General features: G+C 38.8%; 1 protein-coding gene across 3 annotated transcripts in view; it reads left to right on the top strand.

Moving 5' to 3' along the window:
- The window catches only part of LOC306866486 (protein NLRC3-like), a 43497-nt gene extending 22165 nt beyond the window's left edge, over positions 1-21332 (top strand). For 2 of the 3 annotated variants that reach the window (XM_079411724.1, XM_079411725.1), the window contains 4 exons: positions 2696-2869; positions 10629-10802; positions 19455-19501; positions 19585-21038. In XM_079411724.1, coding sequence (XP_079267850.1) covers positions 2696-2869; positions 10629-10802; positions 19455-19501; positions 19585-20111 — 922 coding nt within the window. In that variant the 3' untranslated portion in view covers positions 20112-21038. Of the gene's footprint in view, positions 1-2695; positions 2870-10628; positions 10803-19454; positions 19502-19584 lie in introns of all 3 variants that reach the window. The other variant, XM_079411723.1, reaches the window with a different exon arrangement.
- The last annotated feature ends 4301 nt before the right edge of the window (positions 21333-25633 follow it).

Genomic DNA, 25633 nt, shown 5'->3' with positions numbered 1-25633 from the left:
TCCACTGATGGTACATCCGCCGGTTCCCTAGACCAGGGGAACATGGGTGGCTGGTAAACGAGTACGCACTGGAACGGAGTCATACCGGTGGTTGGCGCAGTGAATTCTGGGCGTACTCGGCCCAGCCAATGAACTGATTCCAAGAGTCCTGGTGGCCATGGCAGAAGGTTCGAAGGAATCAAGCTACCTCCTGAATCTTCCTTTCGGTCTGCCCGTTCGTTTGGGGATGGTATCCGGAAAATAGACTGATGGTCACACCTAGGAGCTTGAAGAAGGCTTTCCATACTCTTGATATGAATTGGGGTCCACGGTCAGAGACAATATCCTCAGGAATCCCAAAGTATCGGAAGACGTGGTTGAACATTAACTCGGCAGTCTCCATAGCTGTGGGCAAACCTTTGAGAGGAAGCAGACGACATGACTTAGAAAATCGATCAACCACCACTAGAATGCATGTGTTACCATCGGAGGTATCGTAACAAAGTCAACTCCTAGGTGTGACCAGGGCCGATTGGGAACGGGCAGAGGATGTAGCTTGCCTGCTGGTAAGTGGCGTGGACTCTTGGACATGGCACAGTCTACAAATCCTTGAACGAACCTTCTAACATCTCCGGCCATATTGGGCCACCAGAAGCGATCTCTCAGCAGCGAGAGGGTGTTGTTGGCCCCTGGGTGGCCAGTGCCCAGAGATGAGTGCACGGATTGAATGAGTTGTGTGCGTTGAGCTCTCGGAACATCTTGCAAGCCAGGTGGACAGCCCGGCGGAGTGGCCGTGGAAGCATTGGTGGAGGTGAATGGACTAGAATCCCACTGAATGGGACTTACGATAATTTTCTCGGGGATGATGGACTCGGGTTCTTCGCTGGTCTCTTCCTGGGAATCATAGAGGCGGGACAGGGCATCGGCCTTGACATTCTTGGGGCCTGGACGGTAGGAAATCGTGAAGTTAAAGCGTGTAAAAAAGAGGGCCCATCTGGCCTGGTGAGGGTTCAGCCTCTTGGTCTCTCTCAGATACTGCAGGTTTTTGTGGTCGGTGAGCACGGTGAAGGGATGTTGTGCACCCTCCAACCAATGCCTCCATTCCTCTAGCGCCAGTTTGATGGCGAGAAGCTCTCTGTTATAAAATAAAAATAAAATAAAGACCATAAATGTCAATCAAAAACATTTTCAATACACAAACATCAACGAATATCAAGGAAAGAGTTTTATTTTACTATTTACAAGGTATCTGCAGAATTCTTTTTTTTTTTTGGGACCGGTGATATTTTGTAAAAATAAAAAGTTAAAAAGAACAGTGTTTAGTCAAAATAGAGATTTTGTGTTACAATATAAATTATTCAAAATTTGGGGGTTCAAATTTTTTTTTTCTTTCTTTTTTAAAGATACTGTAAAAAAGTTTAAAGAAAGTTAAATACAGTGACAGAGACTGGCAGATCTGTGACACCTATATGTTTGATCATTCACTGCATTTTTGTTTTGACAATCGTGCAATTGTTGCACAATAGCTTACACACAGCTATTGCACAAGCCTGATTTCATGAGCTGTATTGACCTTACACCAGGTTCAATCTTTCATAGATGTTAAACGCAATAAATATAAAACACATTATTCAATGCTTTTTACTTTTGCATCTACTTCTAGATTTATATACTAAGTGGCTCAATGTTTAATTGGTAAAACATTTAAACTACTTTTCTTACATTATCACAACATTCTAAATTAAAACTTACCATTGACAGAAACGGTCAGCTCTACTCCTTTTCTTTTGCATTTAAATCTTTATTACAAGCAATCCTGTGGTTCACAAAGTACTTTTTCCTACGTCCACGAGTGCCATCTATGATTGCCTTGTTTATATAAAAGTGCTCTTTTCCTTTAAACCTAGCCAAAAAGCCTTAGCCTATGTGTTGACTGTGAAACACAGTAGACTTTAATTATATGCATTTATGGTGTAATTACTACATTTTCGTGTCAATCCATGTTACTTTAATTGAGTATTTAAAAATGGACTCGTGCAGAAAGTAAGTATTAAAAGGAAATGCAATTTATAAACTTTAGAGATGATGCAACACTGCCTCGATTGTGCAAGTGACAATTCCTGTGTAAACTATGCAGCGTGCAGCTCACTTGTAGTGCAGACGTGATGTGATCTGAAGCCATTTGCGCATTTTGAGAGAGAGAGAGAGCGCGCGCACAGTGATTCACTCACGCTGTTTGTGAAATAATGTCTCACAGAAAGTTTTCAAATTACTTTATAAGTTATTCAATGAAGAAATGTGAATTGTACCTCACCTTCAGTATTATAATTATTTTACCCGTGCCAGACAGAGACGAGACGGTGCCGCTGCATGTCACCTCTCACGGCAGACGCATCATCAGCTTGAGATCGTTTTTTTAAGATCTACTTTTTTAGAGATCGCCAATCAAACATCCCAAAGCGATTATCGGCTGATAGTGATCGGTAGCCGATCAATCGGAGCACCCCTAAATAGTTCTGCAAATTCTTTTAGGAAATCAATATACGTCCCTGGGGATCTGTACGCCGTAGCCAGAGCAAGAAATACGAGATATTTATTTTGCATATCTGACAGTGTAACATTAAGCAGAAGTATTTCAGATGAGTTAAACCTGTATCCTGTTTTCTGAGTAACATTGAGAATATCATTATATATTGTTTGTTATTTTGTCCCATAGACTTGCTGGCTGCAATCTCACTGTTCAGTGTTGTGAGAGTTTGTTATCAGCTCTACAATCTTCAAACTGTGGCCTGCGAGAGCTGGACCTGAGTAACAATGACCTCCAGGATTCAGGAGTGAGGATACTCTCTGATGGACTGAAGAGTCCAAACTGTCAGCTGGAGATACTGAGGTTTGTAGTAGGCATATTTGTCTAATATTTGTTTGAATCTTGATAATTTGGATGTTTAGGCTACTTTTCTTTTTCTTTCAAAGCATTTAGCACATTACATTAAGTGATCACAACTGCTTAACTTTACCATTGCTCCTAATGTTAACATTAAATTGCTTTCAGAAATCTTTACAAACACATAATTTGAATTGGGATCCCATGTTGGAGACTGTTTTCTGTTAATCCATAAATCAAAAATAGAACCTGCAGGCCACAAGGGTCTAACCTGAACAATCCCCAGACTGGGTTGATATAAATAATTAAGTAAAATATGAAAATATAAAATATTAAATTATTTCATGCATTAACTCACATATTGGTATGACATAAGATATTGGATGGCAGATTTGAATTGTTGCTGGTATGTTCTATAAAAAGGAACACTTATTGAATCATAGAGCATAGGCATTAATAAAGTGATTGTTCTGATTGGTGGATCTCAATACAAGGTTTCTGTTCCTAATTCATGGAATACCTCACCAAAATCTGCCTTTAGCAATACAGTGGTCGACTGATATACCACCACCGTGCTATATCAGATGATATTTGGCTATGTTTTTTCTTGGCACTCAGAAATTTCTTGTAAGCAAATAGCATCATACTGTGTTTCTACAGTGCATATGTACTATAAAGTTTCCCAGCATGCAATGCAGCATTAATAGATCATACTGTCAAGTTTTTTAATTCTCATAGGTTTTTATTTGTGCTATTGAACTTGTTTTTGGTTCAATTTTAGCAGTTTGTGTTGTTGGTTTATTTTGTAATGTTGGTTTATGTTGTGTATTTATTTGTTGAGTGTTACCATTGTTGTGTTTTGTATGTTGAGTATTGATGTCACACTTTTCAAAGATGTATCTCAGCAGTTCACTTCACTATTGTGAAAGACAGTTATGAACATGAAATAAGTTATTGATTAATCTTTATGCTTAAATAATGCTAAAATAAAATCTTCATGTTCATGCTAAGAATAGTTTGACTAGCTTCAAGTCAGTCAAACTACAGACAGTCAGCTTATTTTGTATTCTAGCTTGTCATCATTTTGACAAATAGTTTCATTTGTCACACTTCTGACATGACTAGATCAGAAGTTTTTACATGAATATAAAAGGTCCAAGATCTCAAAAAAAATACCAATCACTAATTGCCATTATAAAGTAAAGTAAAGTAAAGTCGTGACATTATGGTGACTTCAAAATAATTACAGTAGTAAACAACTAAATTTCTCACAGTGGCACAGTTAAAGACAACTTTATAATCTGAATTCATGGTAAAACAAGAGCAGTAAATTACTGTGATGTTAGCATCATTCTGCTATTCTTTCACTGTAATTTGTAAGAAAATGACCCAGTATGTATTGATTTCACAGTACATTTCTGAATATAGTAATTTATTGTAAAATAATACTATTTATTCCTGTAAATTCCTGACAATTTTTACAGTGCACAAGAGTGCCCAATCTCCATGTTCATTACTATGCTGTTTTATACAGTACTGCCTAATAAAAAAGCAAATGCCATAGTATTTTGTAATATAAAACCGTCATTCAACAAATATGCATTTATATCATAAAGTATATGACTGTCTGATCAACATTTAAAAATTTCGTAGAATCCAGCCATTACATTATGTGAGGGAATTCTGCTAACAAATGCATGCACAATTATCATAAATGTAAGTCTCACTCCCCACAACCAAGTACCTTTCAATTTGTGTCAATTAAATGAATGTGCAGTGATTTCTACAAATAGACTTATTTGTGAATACAAATATACCTTTTGTATTAGTTAATCATAATTTGTGCATGTAAAAAGGTTATTGATTAATTTTGATTAACTGTGCCTGAGAAAATCAACTAGATGACTGACCCACAGGTGATGGACCAGGACAATGAATGGGTTGTTTCACAAGAGTGGTTCAGACTTTAGGATTGCCAGACACATTTGTTGTGGCAAAAAAGGGCTGAGGCAAAATATGTCGTCATATTGATTATATTTTTTCTAATGACGATCATCATTAAACACCAGGTTCACTGATTTTACCCATGTCTTCTCTTACCAAAACTATGTTATAATAACACACTAAAACAAAAGAACAAGCAGGCTGTTATGAAAGATTGTTAAACGCATCACTCACAACAAAAAAAACTCTTGACATGCTATGAAACACACACATCAAGAATCAGAGGATGAATCTCAATAATGGTGGCAATCAACAAGATAGATATATCAACTCTGAACATAAAAAAACATGCTACTAAAACTCAACACAAGAATAAAAGCACATTGTAAGAATTAAAGAAAATAAGTGGACAATTCAGCTGCATAATTTATTCATTCTGCAATGTATGTGTCATGCCCATGGACCTTTTGTGTGGTGTTTTTATTCCCCATGTGCTCAGTGACCTAGTTTTTCCCTGTGTTTGATTATGTTAGTCAGTTCACCTGTGTCCTCATTAGTTTATCCTCCTCATCTGTCTGTCCCTCATTAGCACCCCTACTTTAGTTCTAGCCTGTTCAATTGTCCCTTGTCCGGTATTGAATGTGTATGTTGATGTCTATTGTGGATTACATGTCTACTGCCTCCTGATATTAATAATTAATCAAAAGCAATTAATCGCAATTTGTCTTGTTTTTTCTTGTTATAATTAATGTGCTTAACAAACACAGTTACAGCAGCCAGAAAAAAAAATCCAACAGTAAAAATTCAAGGCTCATGGGCACAACTAAACCAAACCCTGATCGCCATTAATGGTGAGGTCAAATTAAATATTGGCAACACTTTCTATGAAGCCCATATTTATAATACATTATAAGGGTATTCTTAAGGAATTATAATGAATGCATAATGCATTATGAAAAACCTTAATAACTTCCGTTCACTCACCACCAGAGGTCACTCGCTCACCACATGGACTCTTGCTCTACATTAACTGTTGAACTTCACCATGGACTACAATTCCAATTTCCTGATTTATTGCTCTCCCAGTGATAGCACTTTACGGAGCAATTTTCTGTCTTAGTTTCTAATTCCTAGTTCTAGTCTAGTTTAGTCTCGTTGTGTTTCCAGATTTCCTAGTTCCTGATTCTTGCCCACGTATTTTGGCTGAATCCTTTACTTGCTGTTTCGGACTGTGTTTGCTCCTCGCCTGGACTTTTTGGACGTTTACGGACACCCTCTGGATTATGTTTGCTGTCGTCTGACTCAAGCTCGTTTATGATTGCTCTTCAGTCTTGCCTGTGACATACCTGTTTGCTGTTGTTTCACCCTGCCTGTGTTTTGACTATGTCTATGAATAAAAGCTTGTACTTGGATCCGCTCGACTCTCGTCTCGTCGGCTCCGTTACAGAATACTCGGCCCAACAAGGATCCAGCGGCTTTTCCAAGAAACATTTTCCAGGTGGCCTTCTGCTCCGCCTGCTCTGCCGTGGAGATCTTCTGCTCCGCTCTGGTGGGCTCCAGGCCCGTCCGCTCCACCCTGGTGGACTCCTGTTCTGTCTGCTCCGCCCTGGTGGGCCCCTGCCCTGTCCTGGCCTCTGGCTCCCAGCTCTATCGGTTTCACTATGGTTTTCTGCTCCGCCTTGGTCCTCTGTCCTGCCAGCTCTGTCTCTGTCCCCAGTCTCTCCACTAGAGGTCGACCGATATGGGTTTTTCCCTGCCCGATGCCGATATTTAGAAATCAGGGCAGCCGATGGCCAATATATGATGCCGATTTTTTTGGCCGATATGTTTGGCCGATTTTCTTTCTTTCTTTTTTTTCCTCCATCTCAGGGATGTTAATTTTTTTTCAGTAATTTATCAAAATATTTAAAAAGGTTTGCTGCATGGTTAAAATATGCTGTGCGTATAACAAATTGTGTTTTTTAGAGAGAGAGAGAGAGAGAGAAAAGTCACGTATAAGTCGCATTTTATTATTTCATTCAGAAATAGGCCTAATGCCGACGTGAAATGTTTACGAACATTATAATAAACACTGTAAACATAGCTAGGCTATTTTAGTTCCCCTCACTCCACAACAAATGCTTTCAATTAACAGTATTTAGAAAAGAACAAGAATTACAAATATAAGAAGCTAGCTATAAACGACAAGCCAAAACAAATTCATTTATGCTAAAACGAAACTGAAACCAACGTTGGGTCTCTCATTCGACACAAAATCAAATGTTTCCGTATTCGCGATGTATTTGAATGCCAAAATATTATTTATTATGTACAGGTGCATCTCAATAAATTAGAAAGTGGTGAAGAAGTTCATTTTTTTCTTGTAAGTCATATATTTTAGATTCATTGCCTGACCTGAACCCTACAGAGAATCTATGAGGTATTGTCAAGAGGAAGATGAGAGACACCAGACCCAACAATACAGATGACCTGAAGGCCGCTATCAAAGCAACCTGGGCTTCCATTACACCTCAGCAGTGCCACAAACTGATCACCTCCATGCCACGCCGAATTGAGGCAGTAATTAAAGCCAAAGGAGCCCCTACCAAGTATTGAGTACATATACAGTAGGGATGGTAAGATTCACCGATTTGCATCGGTGCATCGGCATAAAAGCTTACGATGCGATGCATCGATTTAAATAAGCGTGTATCGGATACAGTTGGCATTTGTATCGCGATGCATCGTTTCTAACATATCTGCATCGGTAAAAACCGATTTATTCATATTTAATTATTATTAGATGCGCTATTCTTTTAATATTTATAAAGCGACCAATATTTAGTTATGTAACTTTTAGATTGATTTCTCCTTTCTGAACTGTTGCGAAAGCGCGTTCTCTCATCACCACTGCAGCTGCTACGTGATTATGACGTATCACAACAACACTACGTAGACCAAGAGGTGTCCTCCTGAGAGTTACCACCTAGAACGGATTAACATGGCAGACTCGGAACTCTTTCTTCCACCAAGTCATTTTAAATCCAGTGTTTGGAAATACTTTGGGTTTTATAAGCGAGATGGAAATCTTGACAAAACCCATGCAATTTGTAAAATATGTCGCGCCGCTATAAAATATACAGGCAGTACGACTAATTTAACAACACACTTGAAGTTACAGAACATTTATCCCTGAGCAGTATTCTTAAATTGTTTCACCTGTTAAATGTTTGAGCTGTTAAAAGTAACTAGAGACAAGACAGGAAAAGAATGTCTGTTTTTATTTAATCTTTTGGTTTTGTAAAAAAAACGAATCTTTTGTTTGTGAAAGAGCCATGTGTAAAAAGTCAGATGGCACTTAAGATACTTTAAGATAAGATTTCTGTCGGAACAAAATAAATAAAAATTAAATATCTACATATTGAATTGCACAGCATATTATTTTTCTCCATTGCATCGTATTACTGAGTCACATCGTGTTGAATCGAATCGAAATCGTATCGCACCGCATCGTAATAGCAGTGAATCGTATCGCATCGCATCGGTAGCTGCCTATATGTATCTTTAATGTATCGCATCGTTGGCTATGCATCGAGATGCGTATCGCATCGGCCTCAGTTATGGAGATGCACATCCCTAATATACAGTAAATGAACATTCCAGAAGGCCAACAATTGACTAAAAATGATTTTTTTTTATATTGGTCTTATGAAGTATTCTAATTTGTTGAGGTTTTTGTTAAATGTGAGCCTAAATCATCACAATTAAAAGAACCAAAGACTTAAACTACTTCAGTCTGTGTGCATTGGATTTATTTAATACACGAGTTTCACAATTTGACTTGAATTACTGAAATAAATGAACTTTTCCACAACATTCTACTTCATTGAAATGCACCTGTACATCACAGAATTACTGAATTTCACAGGAAAGATTTGTTTTTATTTTTTTTATCGTCCGTGAGACGCGGGAGACACGCAGCGTGGGGCAGAGCGGAGCGAGTATGAGAAGCATTCAGAGACATGGGCTGTGTGTGCGGTCTTCTGAATTAGCCAACATGCAGTATATATATACAATCACCTCATGTTGCAAGGATCTGTACACAAGTCCTGGAAGCTGAAACCATCCCAGTTCTTCCATGGCCAGCATACTGACATCGGACAAGTGACCCATTGACCATGTTTGGGATGCTCTGGATCGGCGTATACGACAGCATGTTCCAGTTCCTGCCAATATCCAGCAACTTCTCACAGCCATTGAAGAGGAGTGGACAACCTCATCAACTCTATGTGAAGGAGATGTGTTGCACTGCATGAGGAAAATGGTGGTCACACCAGATACTGACTGGTTTTCGGTCCAGTCAGTATCGGACCCCCCCCCCAAACCCCCCAGATCATGCTGTCTAATCAGCATCTTGATATGCCACACCTGTGAGGTGGATGGATTATCTCGGCAAAGGAGAAGTTGTCACTAACACAGATTTAGACAGATTTGTGAACAATATTTGAGAGAAATAGGCCTTTTGTGTACATAGAAAAAGTCTTAGATCTTTGAGTTCAGCTCATGAAAGATGGGGGCAAAAACAAAAGTGTTGCTTTTATAATTTTGTTCAGTGTAAAATGTAACCTAACATAAACATTGCATTTTTTCTTTTGAAATTATTAATTAGCTCACATCAAAATGAATACTAACATTGTCAAGATATATAGTCCATTATAAACGTAAAAGTAGATTTAATATGGTGTTCATTGTGTTATAAATAATCATAATCTTAAAAGTTACAGCCACAAATGCATAAGCATTATAATGTATTATAATTGTTGTTAGTATTATTTATAGGATGATATAACATATTATAAGGTTTTTTATAATGCATTTTGGATTCATTATAATGCCTTAAAGGGATAGTTCGCCCAAAAAATAAAATTCTGTCATTTACTCACCCTCAAGTAGTTCCACACCTGTATGAATGTCTTTGTTCTGCTGAACACAAAGGAAGATATTCTGAAGAAAGTTAGCAACCAGGCTGTTCTTGTGCACCATTGACTTCCATAGTAGAAAAAAAAAATACTATGGAAGTCAATGGTGCCCCAGAACTGCTCTGTTTCCCAGATTCTTCAGAATATATATTGTAGAATATTGTAGATCCCCAAGCTGCCGACTAGTTGGGTACCTTTCCTCCTGTCCTGATACAAAAGTTATGGAAAGTTGCCCGGACCAATATGGCAGCGACGCTGATGTACGATTGAGCGGCCAGTGAGGTGTCTGTGATATTAGTCATATTCAATACTAGTTAGGGCAGATAGGGTAGATAGTATGCACATTGGGACGCAGGGATGGTATTTATTATGTCTATAGTGGACTTGACCTCATTATAGATAACGAGCTCAGACTGGAAAGACTAGTACCTTGTGTTGGTTTCATACAAATGACATAAACAGAGAATATTTGTTTTTTATTTAATTTTGTACTTTTTGAACAAACGCATTCATTTCTATTTAAAACACACACACACACCAAACATTTAAATGTTAGTGTATCATGGTTTCTTCATAAATATTGTGCAGCACAACTGTTTTCAACACTGCTAATAATCAGAAATGTTTCTTGAGCAGCAGATCAGCATATTAGAATGATTTCTGAAGGATCACGTGACACTGAAGACTGGAGTAATGAATAACTGCTCTCTATAACAACAACAACGTTTATCTTACTGTGTTGTTACTGTGAATAATACTGACAATAACTGTGACTACTGTGAATACTGAGAACAGTGACCAGTGGCTATGAAACTCCAACACAAAAACATGAATGAAATTTCAGACCTTTGCTCTTTCTGTAGGTTGTCAGGCTGTATGGTGACAGAGGAAGGCTGTGGTTATGTGTCTTCAGCTCTGACTTCAAACCCCTCACACCTGAGAGAGCTGGATCTGAGCTACAATCACCCAGGAGAATCAGGAGTCCAGCTGCTCAAACACAAACTGGAGGATCCAAACTATAAACTGCAGATACTCAAGTAAGTTGAGTTGAGTGGTTACAAGTAATTATTATAATATTACAAATGGTGTGTAAAACATATTCCAAATGGAGTTACATTGTTCAGCTTTCCCATGTGTAACTCAGTGAAAGTAAACAACTTGAGAATAATGTGGCTTTTTATAAATATATTTTATTTCATAGATATATTATAGTTTTGTATTTTCTGAACCACTCGAATGTGTAAGCAATCAACACACAATCGATGTAGGAAAACAAGTCTCTTAAAGGTTATTTGTAGTAGCTTTCTGAATTCACCCGACCACTCTGTTTATATGGATTTATTCATTACCTTTTATTTTTTTGAAGTAGCACTTTTCTGTTTCCTTGTTCAGCACCTCTTGTTAAGGAATGATGCACTTGGTCAGTGTTACGATCTAGGGCTCCTAAAAGGCTGCAACAAAGAAAGGGACACACGTGGATAACAAAAGTAACTCAAGATTTATTTACAAAATAGGAAATGAAAATGTAATGTACTCTTGCCCTGGTGCAAAAAATGTAACAAAGAAAAAATAAGAGCAACAAAAGAAAGGGCCCACAACAGGTAGTGGAATGGCTCCTTTTAGAGGACATGACGATGGGGAAAGCATCTTCCAAATACAATTGGGGTTTTGGGGAACGCACACTGGATCGTCACAGTCAATTACAGCCAAGTAAAATGTATTTGAATAGTGTCTAAATTATTATAACTTAATGATTAAACATTGCACAGTTTTAGGACTGGTTGACAATATATCTGATCGTGTCTATGAAAACCCAGCTAAAATCTTTTTTTTGTTTGTTTGTGATTCACTGTTTTCTACATACAATCATCCTATATAATGTAAAGACCAATCTGTTCAAATATAACCATGATATCTTTAATATTGACCGAGTAAGGCTATGTCAAAATGTAGCTTTCGGGCTCAGAAAATCATGTGTTTGACAAATTCCAATGTAAAGACAAGCTTATATTAAAAAACTGCAACACATCTAAACCATATTTATACACTCAAAAAAAAATTTCAGAAAAAATTAAATTTTATGCATTTAAACTGCATTAAAATGTTCCATCTATTTGGATTACTCAATGTGATTCATGTGCGTTAGTCATATGTGAACGAAAGAGCTAAAATTGATGTAATAGTTCACAACGACGTCCCCAGTGAGACCACAGACATGAAGACAGTTCAACTGATTGGACCAGACTGCGAGACCACACACTTGATGATTGGACCAGACTGCGAGACCACACACTTGATGATTGGACCAGACTGCGAGACCACACACTTGATGATTGGACCAGACTGCGAGACCACACACTTGATGATTGGACCAGACTGCGAGACCACACACTTGATGATTGGACCAGACTGCGAGACCACACACTTGATGATTGGACCAGACTGCGAGACCACACACTTGATGATTGGACCAGACTGCGAGACCACACACTTGATGATTGGACCAGACTGCGAGACCACACACTTGATGATTGGACCAGACTGCGAGACCACACACTTGATGATTGGACCAGACTGCGAGACCACACACTTGATGATTGGACCAGACTGCGAGACCACACACTTGATGATTGGACCAGACTGCGAGACCACACACTTGATGATTGGACCAGACTGCGAGACCACACACTTGATGATTGGACCAGACTGCGAGACCACACACTTGATGATTGGACCAGACTGCGAGACCACACACTTGATGATTGGACCAGACTGCGAGACCACACACTTGATGATTGGACCAGACTGCGAGACCACACACTTGATGATTGGACCAGACTGCGAGACCACACACTTGATGATTGGACCAGACTGCGAGACCACACACTTGATGATTGGACCAGACTGCGAGACCACACACTTGATGATTGGACCAGACTGCGAGACCACACACTTGATGATTTTAGGAACAATTTCACAGTGATACAAGATCTCATGGACACTCGCGAGCTCAAACGTGACTTGAGAAGGAAAACAAACGTATAACAATCGAAGTTGTCAGCTGGCTCTCCTGGTGCACGACTTTTTCACAGTGAAAAACAAAGTATAGAAAAGAATATGGGTGATGTTCTCCGCTTTAATGGCATGTTTGTGGCTGCCAAGTTTCAGCTATAGAAGCACGCAACATCCGGTAGGTGACGCTTGCTCGCTCTCATTGGCTATCGCGGGTATCACGCCAGAGGCAGCCCGATCAAGAGTCGTAAATATCAAACATGTTTTTGATTTGAGTTCGGAGACACTCCGTCTTGATCGGGAGCAGTTAAATAATCATAATGACATTGTAACCTTTCACACCTCCACCAGTATGAGTCATAATCCTTATTATTCTTTTATATTTATTCAGCCATTATCAGCCTTTATACTGGTAATAAAATGTTCACCAAGCCACATCGCTTCAATCCCAGTACACATTTACACAACTATTATCAAAAGTATTTCTAAATAAATACAACAACATTTTCTTGCGACCTTACGTGAAGTATTATGACAAAATGCATTACGAAGAAGAATTGGAGCTGTTCTGCAGGTGCATTAGAGCAGAGGTCCCCAACCACCAGGCCGTGGAAGAACTGCTACCGGGTCGCAAGGACATTCTGGGAAAATCTGTAGCCTCTATTTATTGCACGCTAATGATTGTTCTAATTATTCTGTATTTTTGTTGTATGCAATTGATATGGACTAGCAATTTGACGATTTCATGTTAAATTAGTATATGATAGATTGCTCTGATCTGTCATAGTCTATATTAGGGGTTAAACGGAGCACAGTTGATCCATGATTCGTTACAGACCAGACCCCACTGTTCAGCACGCATGTTATTTCAAGATTAATTTGCCAATTTACACGTTCAAGCAATTTTAAACCACAAGAAGAAGAAATGAAAGAGAACTCAATTCGTTACTCAGGCGCTGTTTTCACACACAGCCAAAGCGCGCACAAGCAGACAGCCCAGAAATACCGAGTTGATTCCTCTTTCACGTCTCATTTAAGATACATAGGCTACACATAAAGTTGCCAAAAACCCTTCATGGTGCTTTAAATATATTTGTAATATTTTTGCTTATCTGAAAAATCATTTGATCTGTAACTCAAAAACATAGTGTATTTGCAGAACAGGTCCAATTCTTCTTTTAGAAAATTAAATATTTAAACATCTAAATTTTAGAGCTAACATTAGCATCAAGCTACATAAGACAATTTATGAGATTAATAGAACACTTTTACTCAAAACTCACTTTAAGCCACCATCGAGTGTTTGTAGTAACTTCCTTTTGCGATCACATGTGGAATTTGGTCGTTTACTGTTGTTAAAATATGCTATTTATAGCCTTTTTTATCGCTGTACAAATTAGCATTTCAGATGTACACATTCATTATTGTTATGAAAATATCCAAATCTCAAGACAATAACATACAAGCCATATCCTATCGTAACCGTGTGTTTATGATCTCATATAATCTATAGTGGCTGTTGCCATGTTTATTTCTGCTGTAAAAGCCTTAACATGTATGCTCTGGCTGAAACGCACGCTGTTTGTGATGTTACAACCTCCTTTCCATTCTTATGTTGCCAGGTTTACATTCAAAGTATAATACACCGTTAGTAAAAGGATCTATTTTCATTTTTATTTGTCTATATACACATTGGGCGACCGCGGTACATTATAAAAGTAGCCCAAAAAAACCCGCAACCCATGGCTCTGTAATTTTTCCCACATTTTCTACATAGCCCAATTGTGCGGGAAAACCACGACCCTGGTTTGCTGTACCCTTATCACACAATGATATATATCCTTCCTCGCTGTGATGATGGCAAGAAGTTGGGGTCAAACCTTATCAAATGATTCATTTGCATTAAAAAAATATTAGAGGGATTAGTTCACCCAAAAATGAAAATTCTGTCATTAATTACTCACCCTTAAGTCGTTCCAAACCCATAAGACCTCCGTTCATCTCCGGAACACAAATTAAGATGTATTTTTATGAAATCTGAGAGCTCTCAGACCCTCCATAAACAGCAAGGGTCCTTACATGATAATTAATGACAGAATTTTCATTTTTAGGTGATCCCTTTAACGCGTTAAAACTTTTAGATTAATCGCATACATTAACGCGTTAATGTTGACAGCCCTAATATATATTTTATATATATATATATATATATATATATATATATATTAGTGCTGTCAATCGATTAAAACAAATGAACTAATTAATCGCACATTTTCCTGAAATTAATCGCGATGAATCCCACCTAACATTAACGTTTTTAAATATACTTTTATATTGCAATAATTTCACATTCAATCTTCAAATTAATGTGCAAACAACATAAATACAGTATATTTTTAATATTTGTTTAATGGCATCTTTATGTTTATGACTGAAGGCTAGTATCACTGATACCAATTAATACTGATTGATTTCCGTATAAAAATGTTTCCCCCTGATATTTAAGCATTGACTATAGCCATTCCGCTTTACATTATAATCAAGAGCTAACAATTTTAACATTTATTAGGCTTTAAAAATAACTTCTAATTTAAGTGAACTTAAAACAATCTTCACATAAACCCATTATAATAAATGTCATATTTATCTACCTGTGCCCCTCAGCAGAAATATACAGAAATTAAATAAAGTTATCGAACACTAAATTCTAGACTAAATACAGATGAGTCCTTAAAACTATGAAAGTTATTGATTTCCTCTTTTTTTCTTTTGTTCTTGATGAACAGATGTCACAGCAGCTGGTTATTAGTTCTATTTCTTTAAGAGCTGCCGCTGCTGAGTGTGACGCGGATCTGAAATGCATCATATTTTCTCTCAACTGTCTTTACTCTCATAACTTGTCATAGTCACACACCCTGTGTCCACTGCTAAAAGGACATACTATCACAACAAAATAAACAATTCGCCTAACTCTCACATGCTCTTTAAAACATCTTCCTCCCTCCTTTGTCCTGACAACTTTGCCACATTCTTCATGAATAAATAGCTGCTCGCATCGTCTAACAGACACACTGCAAAAAATGGCTTATCTTACTTAGTATTTTTGTCTTGTTTCTAGTCAAAATATCTAAAAATTCTTAAATCAGGATACTTTTACTAGATAAGCAAAATGACTTAAGATATTTAATCTTGTTTCTGGGGGGGGGGGGGAATAAGATGTTTATCAGTGCAAGCAAATGTCATTTGGTCAGTATTCATCTTTTGAACACCTAGGTATTGTGCTGAAAGGTGCTCCACGCACCCTGTTTATCATTATTTACAGGCCTCCAAAATATTCTCCAGCCTTTGTTGATGATTTCACTGAACTGTTATCAATGATTTCCTCAGAGTTTGACTGTTTTGCTATTGCAGGGGATTTTAATATTCACATAGATAATGCAGAAATCAAAACTACAAAAGAAATTATAACTGTTTTAAACACTTTTGACCTGAGTCAGCATGTGCACGGACCCACACACAATCGTGGACACACCCTAGATTTACTCATCAGTAGAGGTCTAAACATCTCATCCATTGTAATCAAGGATGTAGCACTATCTGATCACTTCTGTATTTTCTTTGATATATTGATCTCGGTCACCACTGAATCTAGATCTGTCTCTATCAGAAAGAGATGCATTAACGAGAACACTAGTGCGCTATTTATGGAGGCAATATCATTAACACCAAGCATTTCTGCAGACTCTGTTGATCTTCTCCTGGAGTCTTTTAACTCAAAAATTAAGAATGTTATTGATGATATTGCCCCGATAAAGGTCAGCAAGAAGACGGGGAAACAGAAATCAATTTGGAGAAAATCAACAGCAGTTCAGAGCATGAAAAGACAATGCAGAAAAGCTGAGCGGATGTGGCGGAAGACGAAACTCGAAATCCACTATGGCATCTATAAAGACAGCCTTCATGCTTTCAATGTGGAACTAGCCACAGCTAGACAGACTTTCTTTTCAAACCTTATAAACAGTAACTTAAACAACACCCGCACTCTTTTTGCGACTGTTGAGAGACTGACAAACCCCCCAAGTCAGATTCCCAGTGAAATGCTCTCCGACAGCAAATGCAATGAGTTTGCTTCCTTCTTTTCTGAGAAGATCAATAATATCAGAAAGGAGATTGGCACATCCTCAAGTTATGCAGAGGTCACACAGATTCGACCGCAATTTCAAAAAGAAGTGACTATGTGTGTTTTTAAAGAAATTGACAACAAAATTTTGGAAGAAATAGTACAGCACCTTAAATCTTCAACCTGCTATCTTGACACACTTCCCACATCCTTTTTCAAAAATGTGCTTAACTGTTTAGAAGCTGATCTCTTAGAAGTGGTGAACGCCTCACTTCTTTCTGGGACTTTTCCAAACTCCCTTAAAACTGCAGTTGTTAAGCCCCTTCTGAAAAAGCGCAATCTTGATAACACCATGTTGAGCAAATATAGACCCATATCAAATCTTCCTTTCATAGGTAAGATTATTGAAAAGGTAGTTTTTAATCAGCTGAACAACTACTTAAGCATATAAATCGTCAGTTTGTTGTTTTACACACATGCACACAGACATTATTTCATACACAACATAATTATGAGATGCATAAGAAATCTTTAGACGCACACATAACAACAAAAGACAATACTTTATTGAACCTTTCTGATAAGAAGTGTGTGCTGCAAAAGCGAGCATTTTTGACGATGGTTTCTGTCCAGTCTACTCGTTTTATAGCGTTTAATAACAGTCGTGGGTTTTTGTCTAGCTGTGGCAGCAGGTAAGTGATAAAATTTCAAATTGGAGCCTGTACTATGTCGATTCGGGCACCCAAAATCACAACAAGGCGATATTTTAAGCTCATATGTAGCCGAATATGCGCTGGTTTGAATTGGCCGCCTCCAGTTCTCGCTTTGTTTTGCCTCCAGCTAGCGCTGTGACGTAATCGTGACGTCCACACAAAAAGGGTCTATAATGTTGGTGTAAAAAATGTAACTGAATTAATCTATATCTGGAATTCAAGGTTGAAGTGACCCCATCTTTTCATAATTGACCCCATAGGTCTATTCTTATCCTCAAATCCTGCTCCCATCTACTTTTGCATTTGTCTGCATCATCTAAAGGCTGACTTGAGATCAGAGCTTCATAGATTCTAGAGATTGTTTTACACAGTGGTTTATCAGAATAACAGATTTGCTCAATACCTGTCAAATCAGGTATCTTTGGATAACTTTTTAATTTGAACCTTAAACAATCTCGTAAAAATTCTGTATTACTCAAGTTAGATTTTTTCTTTAACTGTTCAAATGACATTGAAATGCCATCATCAAAGCAATGCTCCAAATGTGTAATTCACTTTTAGAACCAAATCCTACATTTTTTGTTTTGAGGAGACGTTGGGAGCATTCTGTTTCCCCATAAAGGTGTTTTAGGAGAAAGAAAATTAGCCCGTCCCAGCAGTGACTGCAGTTTATTCCAAGTTAGAACTGAATGAATAATCATTGGATTACTGGTTTTTCTTCTGATCAGTATATCATCCCATGTATACAATAAATTGGTAGGACATTCTTCTTTCATCTCAAATTTGTCCACATTAAGCCATTAGGGGAAAAGGGTTACTGGTAAACATCTGGGCCAAATACCTGGATTGGGCTGCCCAATAATACATTTTAAAATTGGGAAGCCTCAGTCCTCCTTGGTTGTAATCTAAAGCCAATTTATCAAGGCTGACCCTTGGGAGTTTTACGGTGCCAAATAAATGATCTAATCAATCCATTAAGAGAAGTGAAAAAAAGATTTAGATATGGAAATCAGAAGAGACTGAACCATGTATAAACATTTGGGAAAAATATTAACCAATTAGTTAAATCTCTACCCACTTTTTCTAAGAGACTGGCCAAATTAAGTTTATAGAGGGTCTTAAAATTACAATCTACTTGTATACCCAAATATTTTAATACCACTGGGTGAGCACCATCCAGTGCAGTACAGTCAAACCCTGACAATGGTCAAATTACACTTTTGTCAATATTAACTTTATATCCAGAGAAAGTGCTATATAATTGTAACATATTCTGTAAACTAAATAAAGACTCTTTGGGATTAGTGAGAAATAACATAATATCATCAGCAAACAATGATATTTGATGAACTTCGGGGCCAATTTCAAAGCGTTTTATATTAGGATTGGATCTGATGCCTCAGCTAGAGGTTCGATAGCAAGGGACCCGCCAGAGACCGCGGTTCGAATCCCGCTCGGAGCGAGGCGAAGTAGAAGCGGTTACACTCAGAGTCTGTTAAATGTTTCCTGCAGGAAAACTATTTCTGCCCCCAGCTTTTTAAGGTACATATAGACTCTTTTTCTTTTAATGGGGCTATGCAGACCCTTTATATTAAATGTCACAAATTTCAAAGGTTTTATCATGTATAATCTATGATATCCAATTTATCATAGAGCACCCTCATAGCAAATTATCACCAACCAGATCAATCCAATATCACCACAGATGCATCTCTCAGAAAATATGTCTATGTTTAACCCCTTTTTGGGAAACTCTATAGTAAAAACCATTTGAAAAGGCATTAGTCATGAATTCCATGAACATTTGTTTGTTTATAAATGTCTCTGTTTATGTCTCTGTTCAGTTTGGACCATGGAGGACATTTTAGGATCACACCAGGTCTACGAAAATGTAAGTCCTCACTCACACAAACAAACACACCTATCAATATTTAATAATGTCATAGATGTTTTGATATGCCTTTCTGTGTCCAGATGCCTGTGATCTCACACTGGATCCAAACACAGCTCACACTCAACTCGTCCTTTCTGAAGGGAACAAAAAAACAACGTATGTGAAAGAGAATCAGCCATATCCTGATCATTCAGAGAGATTTGAGCGCTTTGAGCAGGTTCTGTGTGCTGAGAGTCTGACTGGACGCTGTTACTGGGAGACTGAATGGAGCGGCTCGGGTCATGTAGCAGTGTCATATAAAGGAATCAACAGGAAGGGAGGAATTGGTTGTTGGTTTGGACTCAATGAAAAGTCCTGGAATCTTTACTGTTGTGATACGATATACACTGTCTGGCACAATAATAAAAGCACTGATATTCCTCGCTCTTCATCCTCTAATAGAGCAGGAGTGTATCTGGACTGGCCAGCCGGCAATCTGTCCTTCTACAGCGTCTCTGACACTCACACACTCACACACTTACACACATTCAACACCACATTCACTGAACCCCTCTATGCTGGGTTTAAGGTTTATCCTGATTCTTCAGTGTTTCTATGTCAGATTTAACAACAGTCCTGTAACTGCAGAGACACATGTGGAAGCCCGTTTCTAACTTAGAGCAAAACAAGAAAGTTCAAGATATAAACTTACCAATGCAAGAAATAAAGGCCAAATTCTGTGACCGGTAATATCCCATACAGAGGTCACGTAGATTGAAATATATTAATAATAAATATATGTTCAAATATTTCAATTCAAATAGAAGGCCACTTTTTATTATTTTTCACATATATTAAATATATGTAAACAGATTATTATCGGAAATATTTACATATATTTATTTCCTTTCTATGTAAATACATGTAGACATAATGTAAATATATTAATTTGCAATATATGTCCATATATTAATTTCTGTACATGTAAATATATTAGATTTCTATAAATGCAAATATATTTTAAAACATTCAAATATTCAATTAAATAAACTTAAACATGTTTCATAGAATATATTCCCGTTTACTCAAACTTTATGTAAATAAATTAAATCTCCACACATGTGAATGTTTTCATTTTATATAGATCATAATTTGCCCCTTCATAATAAATAGAATACAAACAACATTTAGACACTGAACAATAAAAACAGTGACAATATAAATTGACTTATTAATATAAAGAGTACATTTATCAACACCAGTTCATCATGAACCAACAAAAATGATGAATGCTTATGATGTTTCTGGCCCATAAATGAAAGATTATCCTTCTGTAAGCATCCAGGGTCAAAATATTATGCAACATTATTAAGTCTTAGTAGGCATTCAACACACTGTATTTCAATATTTAAGAGCCATCATTAATCATCAATTTCTCAACTAATCACATGCTCCTCTATTGAACCTGAATCAAGAATTGTAATATATCAGCTAATCAGGCCCTTAACCAACCCACTTCCAGTAATTAATTGGAAATCATATGCAAAATCTTTTTTTTCTAAAAAAAACAAACAAATAAAAAAGACAAAAAAACCCCCAAAAACAATTACAATGTCATGCCTGGTCATTGTTATGACAGTAGGTGGGAGCAAGGGACTGTCTTAATCAGTTAGTTAACCACTGAAAGAATACTATAACAAATATATCACTTTATGGATATATAGCAAATGTGTGTGTGTGGGGGATTATAATTCACACTGGTGCACTTATGAATAGATGTATTATAGCAAACCAAGTTTAATGGTTCTCACACCTAACATAAAGCATTATGCTCATTTCACACTGCCACAAAAAAAATAAATACAAAAAAAATCTTATTTTGTTTTGTTTGGTCAGTGCGTTCACCCTGTTGGAGTATAGCAAGTGTCAAATGGCTTTTAGGTGCTTTATTTAAAATTTAAGCAATTAACATTATATTCTTAAGATACATTCCATATTTTTGCAATATTCAAGTATTCATTATATCAAGTAATATCAGCATGTGCATCTAACTCTGAAGAGAACACACAATATGCTAGTAGACCAATCCTTGTGAGTGAGAAGTCTGGTGGATCTGGAGCTGAATTCTGTCCAGGGGCCTCATTTATCAACAGTGCGTAGAAAAGGTTCTATATTTTGTCCTACGAAAGAAATTTAGAATGTGCCTAAGGACAAGAAAATCCATATTTATCAGTTCTTAAGTACCATGCTCCTTCATGTTCACGGTCATTTGCATTCGGAAACGCCTCCAGTTGAACCATATATGGTGACAACACTTCCCTTTAAAAATCATGTGATTGTGTTTTTTCATCACCGCAATAATGGCAAAGAGAGCAAAGAAGAGGAACTTCACAAACACAGAATTGGAGGTACTGGTAGATGAAGTTGAATCCAACCAACAAATATTGTTTAGTTCACTCACTGCAGGAGGAATTACAAACAAAAGAAAAAATGCAGCATGGGAGAAAATCACTGATGCAGTTAATTCCGTTGGGTCTGAGGAGAGAACTGTCCCAGAAATAAACAAAAAAATGGTTTGACAAAGTATTTGCTAAAAAATGCATCACAGTACACAGACGAGAAATGTCCGCAACTGGAGGAGGACAGACAACAATGGAACTTTCCCCCTTGGACAACCACATAGCCTGCATCATCGGTTGCACAGCTCTGTCCGGGATTATTAAGGACGGTGACACTGATGCTCTAGCAACACAACAATCCGGGCCATCTAACAACGAAAGTGAAGGTAAAACAAATCAAATGGAATAGGCTACTGTGTTTGCAAACATTTTATTTCAATTAGTAAAAAGTTTTAATGAAATCATTTGTAGAATAAACTCAATGAAATTAATGTGAGCGTGTGTCCTTAATAGCGACACCCATTGTGTCCGAGGTGCTTGAGGAGCCGGGACCGTCCATTCCCCCTTCCGTGCGCCGTGCACCAAGAGTGCTGAACGAGGCGGTGCTACAAAATCAAGAGGAAACGACAAAAGCCATTAATGGCCTAAATGGTCAACTGATCAACATAACGAATGTATTGATTCAAATCAACGAGTCTCTGAAACAGCTTTCCTCTTGCGCAAATACAATTGCTAATAAACCATTGACTACTGTGATTTCAGTTATTTGTTCCCACCAAGCTGCAAAATACAAAATGAAATAAATCTCTGTAATGTTTTTGAGTTACCAGACTTACCTAAAATGTCTGTATGATCCTCTGTCTCGCCTGAATGGCAGCGGCATTATGAGGTGGCAGGGGCACTGCATCGGGCATAGGGCCGTCTGGTCTGGGGGGTTCCTGCATGGCCAAGTTGTGTAGCACACTGCAAGCCATTATGATTTTGCAAGCTTTTTCTGGCCGATACTGCAGTGTCCCCCCTGTGCTTGACAGACACAGCCATCGTCCCTTCAGCAGGCCTATTGCGCGCTCAACTGTGGCCCTTGAGCGCATATGGGCACGGTTGTACACCTGTTCCTGCTCAGTCCACGGGTTGGTTAGTGGGGTCATTAGCCATGGCTTTAGCAGGTAACCTTGATCACCTAACAATGAGATAGTTTTAAGTAATTGTATATAGCCCTGCAATAGCATTTTAAACATATTGTAGTATCCTCAACAGTGCCTTCTTGGAGACGCATACCCACAGAGCTATTCATAATGAATGAGTCGTGTGTTCTTCCAGCCCACCGCACAATGACGTTTAACAGCAACAAATTTGCATCACAAGTGATTTGCACGTTAAAAGAATGAAACCCTTTTCTATTTACATAATTAAATTCGTTGGTTGACGGTGCTTTTATGGCGATGTGGGTGCAGTCTATGGCTCCAATTATGTTTGGGAATTTGGCGATAGCATGAAAGCCCCGTTTTATTTCGGCTTGTTGAGGATTTCGGTAAGGGAACTGGATGTAGGCTGGGGCTAAGGAAATAATTGCATCCAACACCGCTGGCATGATCGTACTCATTGATGGCTGGGAAATAACACATATGTCTCCAACCTCACGCTGAAATGTGCCAGTAGCTAAAAATCCAAGGGTGAACAGGAGTTGGATGTGCACGGGAATGGCTTTCGTGCGATTTGTTTCTCGCTCCAACATTGGTCCTAAATCACGACACAAATCCAGCAGTATATTTTTGGGAAAGCGGTACCTACTTAAAAGCCACTCTGTACTCTCGCCAAGCAGATCAGCACAATCTTTGAAAACGCGCTCCCTGCGGAGCACATTGTTTGCCAAGTCTTCCAATAACGCAAGATAAAAGATGATTAATACAAAACAGGTGAATGGAATAAACAATGATTAACTAATAACAGGAAACAAATAAGGACAAACAGGATCTGAGGAAGAACACGTAACCATAATCTCTGCCCCATTTCCCCTGTTTAGAGGATCCAGGCCGGGTTGTCCACTTAGCCCAGCCCTTTCCATGTTTCAGGAGGTAAGGGTTTTCATGGGGTTTCAGAGGGGGGCGGGGTGATTTGAGTTCAGGGCTCTCACAGCCTGGGGGAAAAAGCTGTTGAGCAGTCTGGCGGAGCGGGCTCTGATGCTCCGGTACCGTCTTCCTGATGGTAGGAGCTGGAAGAGACTGTGGGAGGGATGGGTGGAGTCCTTCACGATGCTGTTGGTTTTGCTGGAGCATCGTGTAAGGAAGATGTCCAGGATGGAGGGGAGAGGGGCACCGATGATCTTTGCAGCTGTGTTCACTGTCCGCTGGAGGGTCTTGCGGTCAGCAGCACTGCAGTTCCCGTACCAGACAGTGATGCAGCTGGTCAGCACACTCTCAATGGTGCCTCTGTAGAATGTGGTGAGGATGGGTGGAGGGAGACTTGCTCTTTTCAGCTGACGGAGAAAGTGTAGGCGCTGTTGTGCCTTTTTGGAGAGTGACATGGTGTTGGTGGTCCAGGTGAGATCCTCTGTGATGTGCACCCCCAGGAATTTAGTGCTGCTGACTCTCTCCACAGTCGAGCTGTCGATGGTCAGTGGGGGGTGGTCAACGGAGTTTCTCCTGAAGTCCATCACAACCTCCTTTGTCTTCTCCACATTGAGGGACAGATTGTTTGTGCCACACCATTCAGCCAGCTGTGCCACTTCCTCTCTGTAGTGCGTTTCATCGTTGTTGCTGATGAGACCTACCACTGTTGTGTCATCAGCAAACTTGATGATGTGGTTGGAGCTGAACTTGGCAGTGCAGTCGTGGGTCAGCAGTGTGAAGAGCAGCGGGCTGAGCACACAGCCTTGTGGGGCACCTGTGCTCAGTGTTGTAGTGCTCGAGGTGTTGTTGCCGACACGGACTGACTGAGGTCTTCCAGTTAGAAAGTCCAGGATCCAATTACACAGGGAATTGTTAAGGCCCAGCAGGTTTAGTTTATTTATGAGCTGTTGTGGGATTATTGTGTTGAATGCCGAACTGAAGTAAATGAACAGCATTCTAACATAGGAGTCTTTATTTTCTAGGTGGGTAAGAGCCAGGTGGAGGGTGGAGGAAATTGCATCGTCCGTAGAGCGGTTTGGACAGTATGCAAACTGGAGCGGGTCGAGTGTGTTGGGGAGGCTGGTTTTGATGTTATGCATGACTAGCCTCTCAAAGCACTTCATCATGATTGGAGTCAGTGCTATGGGACGGTAGTCATTGAGACAGGACACAGGTGATTTCTTTGGTACCGGTATGATTGTTGTGGATTTGAGACATGTGGGGATGACTGCCTGGCTCAGCGAGGTGTTGAAGATATCTGTTAGGACATCTGACAGCTGTGCAGCACAGTCTCTCAGAACACGGCCAGGTATGTTGTCAGGACCCGCAGCCTTGCGTGGGTTAATCCTAGATAGGGTCTTCCTTACGTCGTGACAGACAGAGCGCGCGGTCGTTGGGAGGTGTGGGCAGTTTTTGTGCAGGTGTGTCATTCTGCATTTCAAACCGTGAATAAAAGTGGTTGAGTGCATCGGGGAGGGATGTGTCCTCATCACAGGCCTGTGGCGGGGGCTTGTAGTCTGTGATGGTCTGAATGGCTTGCCACAGGCTCCGTGTGTCTCTGCTGTCTGTGAAGTGGTTGTTGATTTTTTGGGCATATGACCGTTTTGCTTTTTTGATGCCACAGGACAGATTGGCTCTTGCTG

Source organism: Barbus barbus (genome assembly GCF_936440315.1).
Source record: "Barbus barbus genome assembly, chromosome: 4".
NCBI lineage: Eukaryota > Metazoa > Chordata > Actinopteri > Cypriniformes > Cyprinidae > Barbus > Barbus barbus.
Note: the sequence above shows the minus strand (reverse complement) of the source record. Positions and strands in the feature narration are given on the sequence as shown.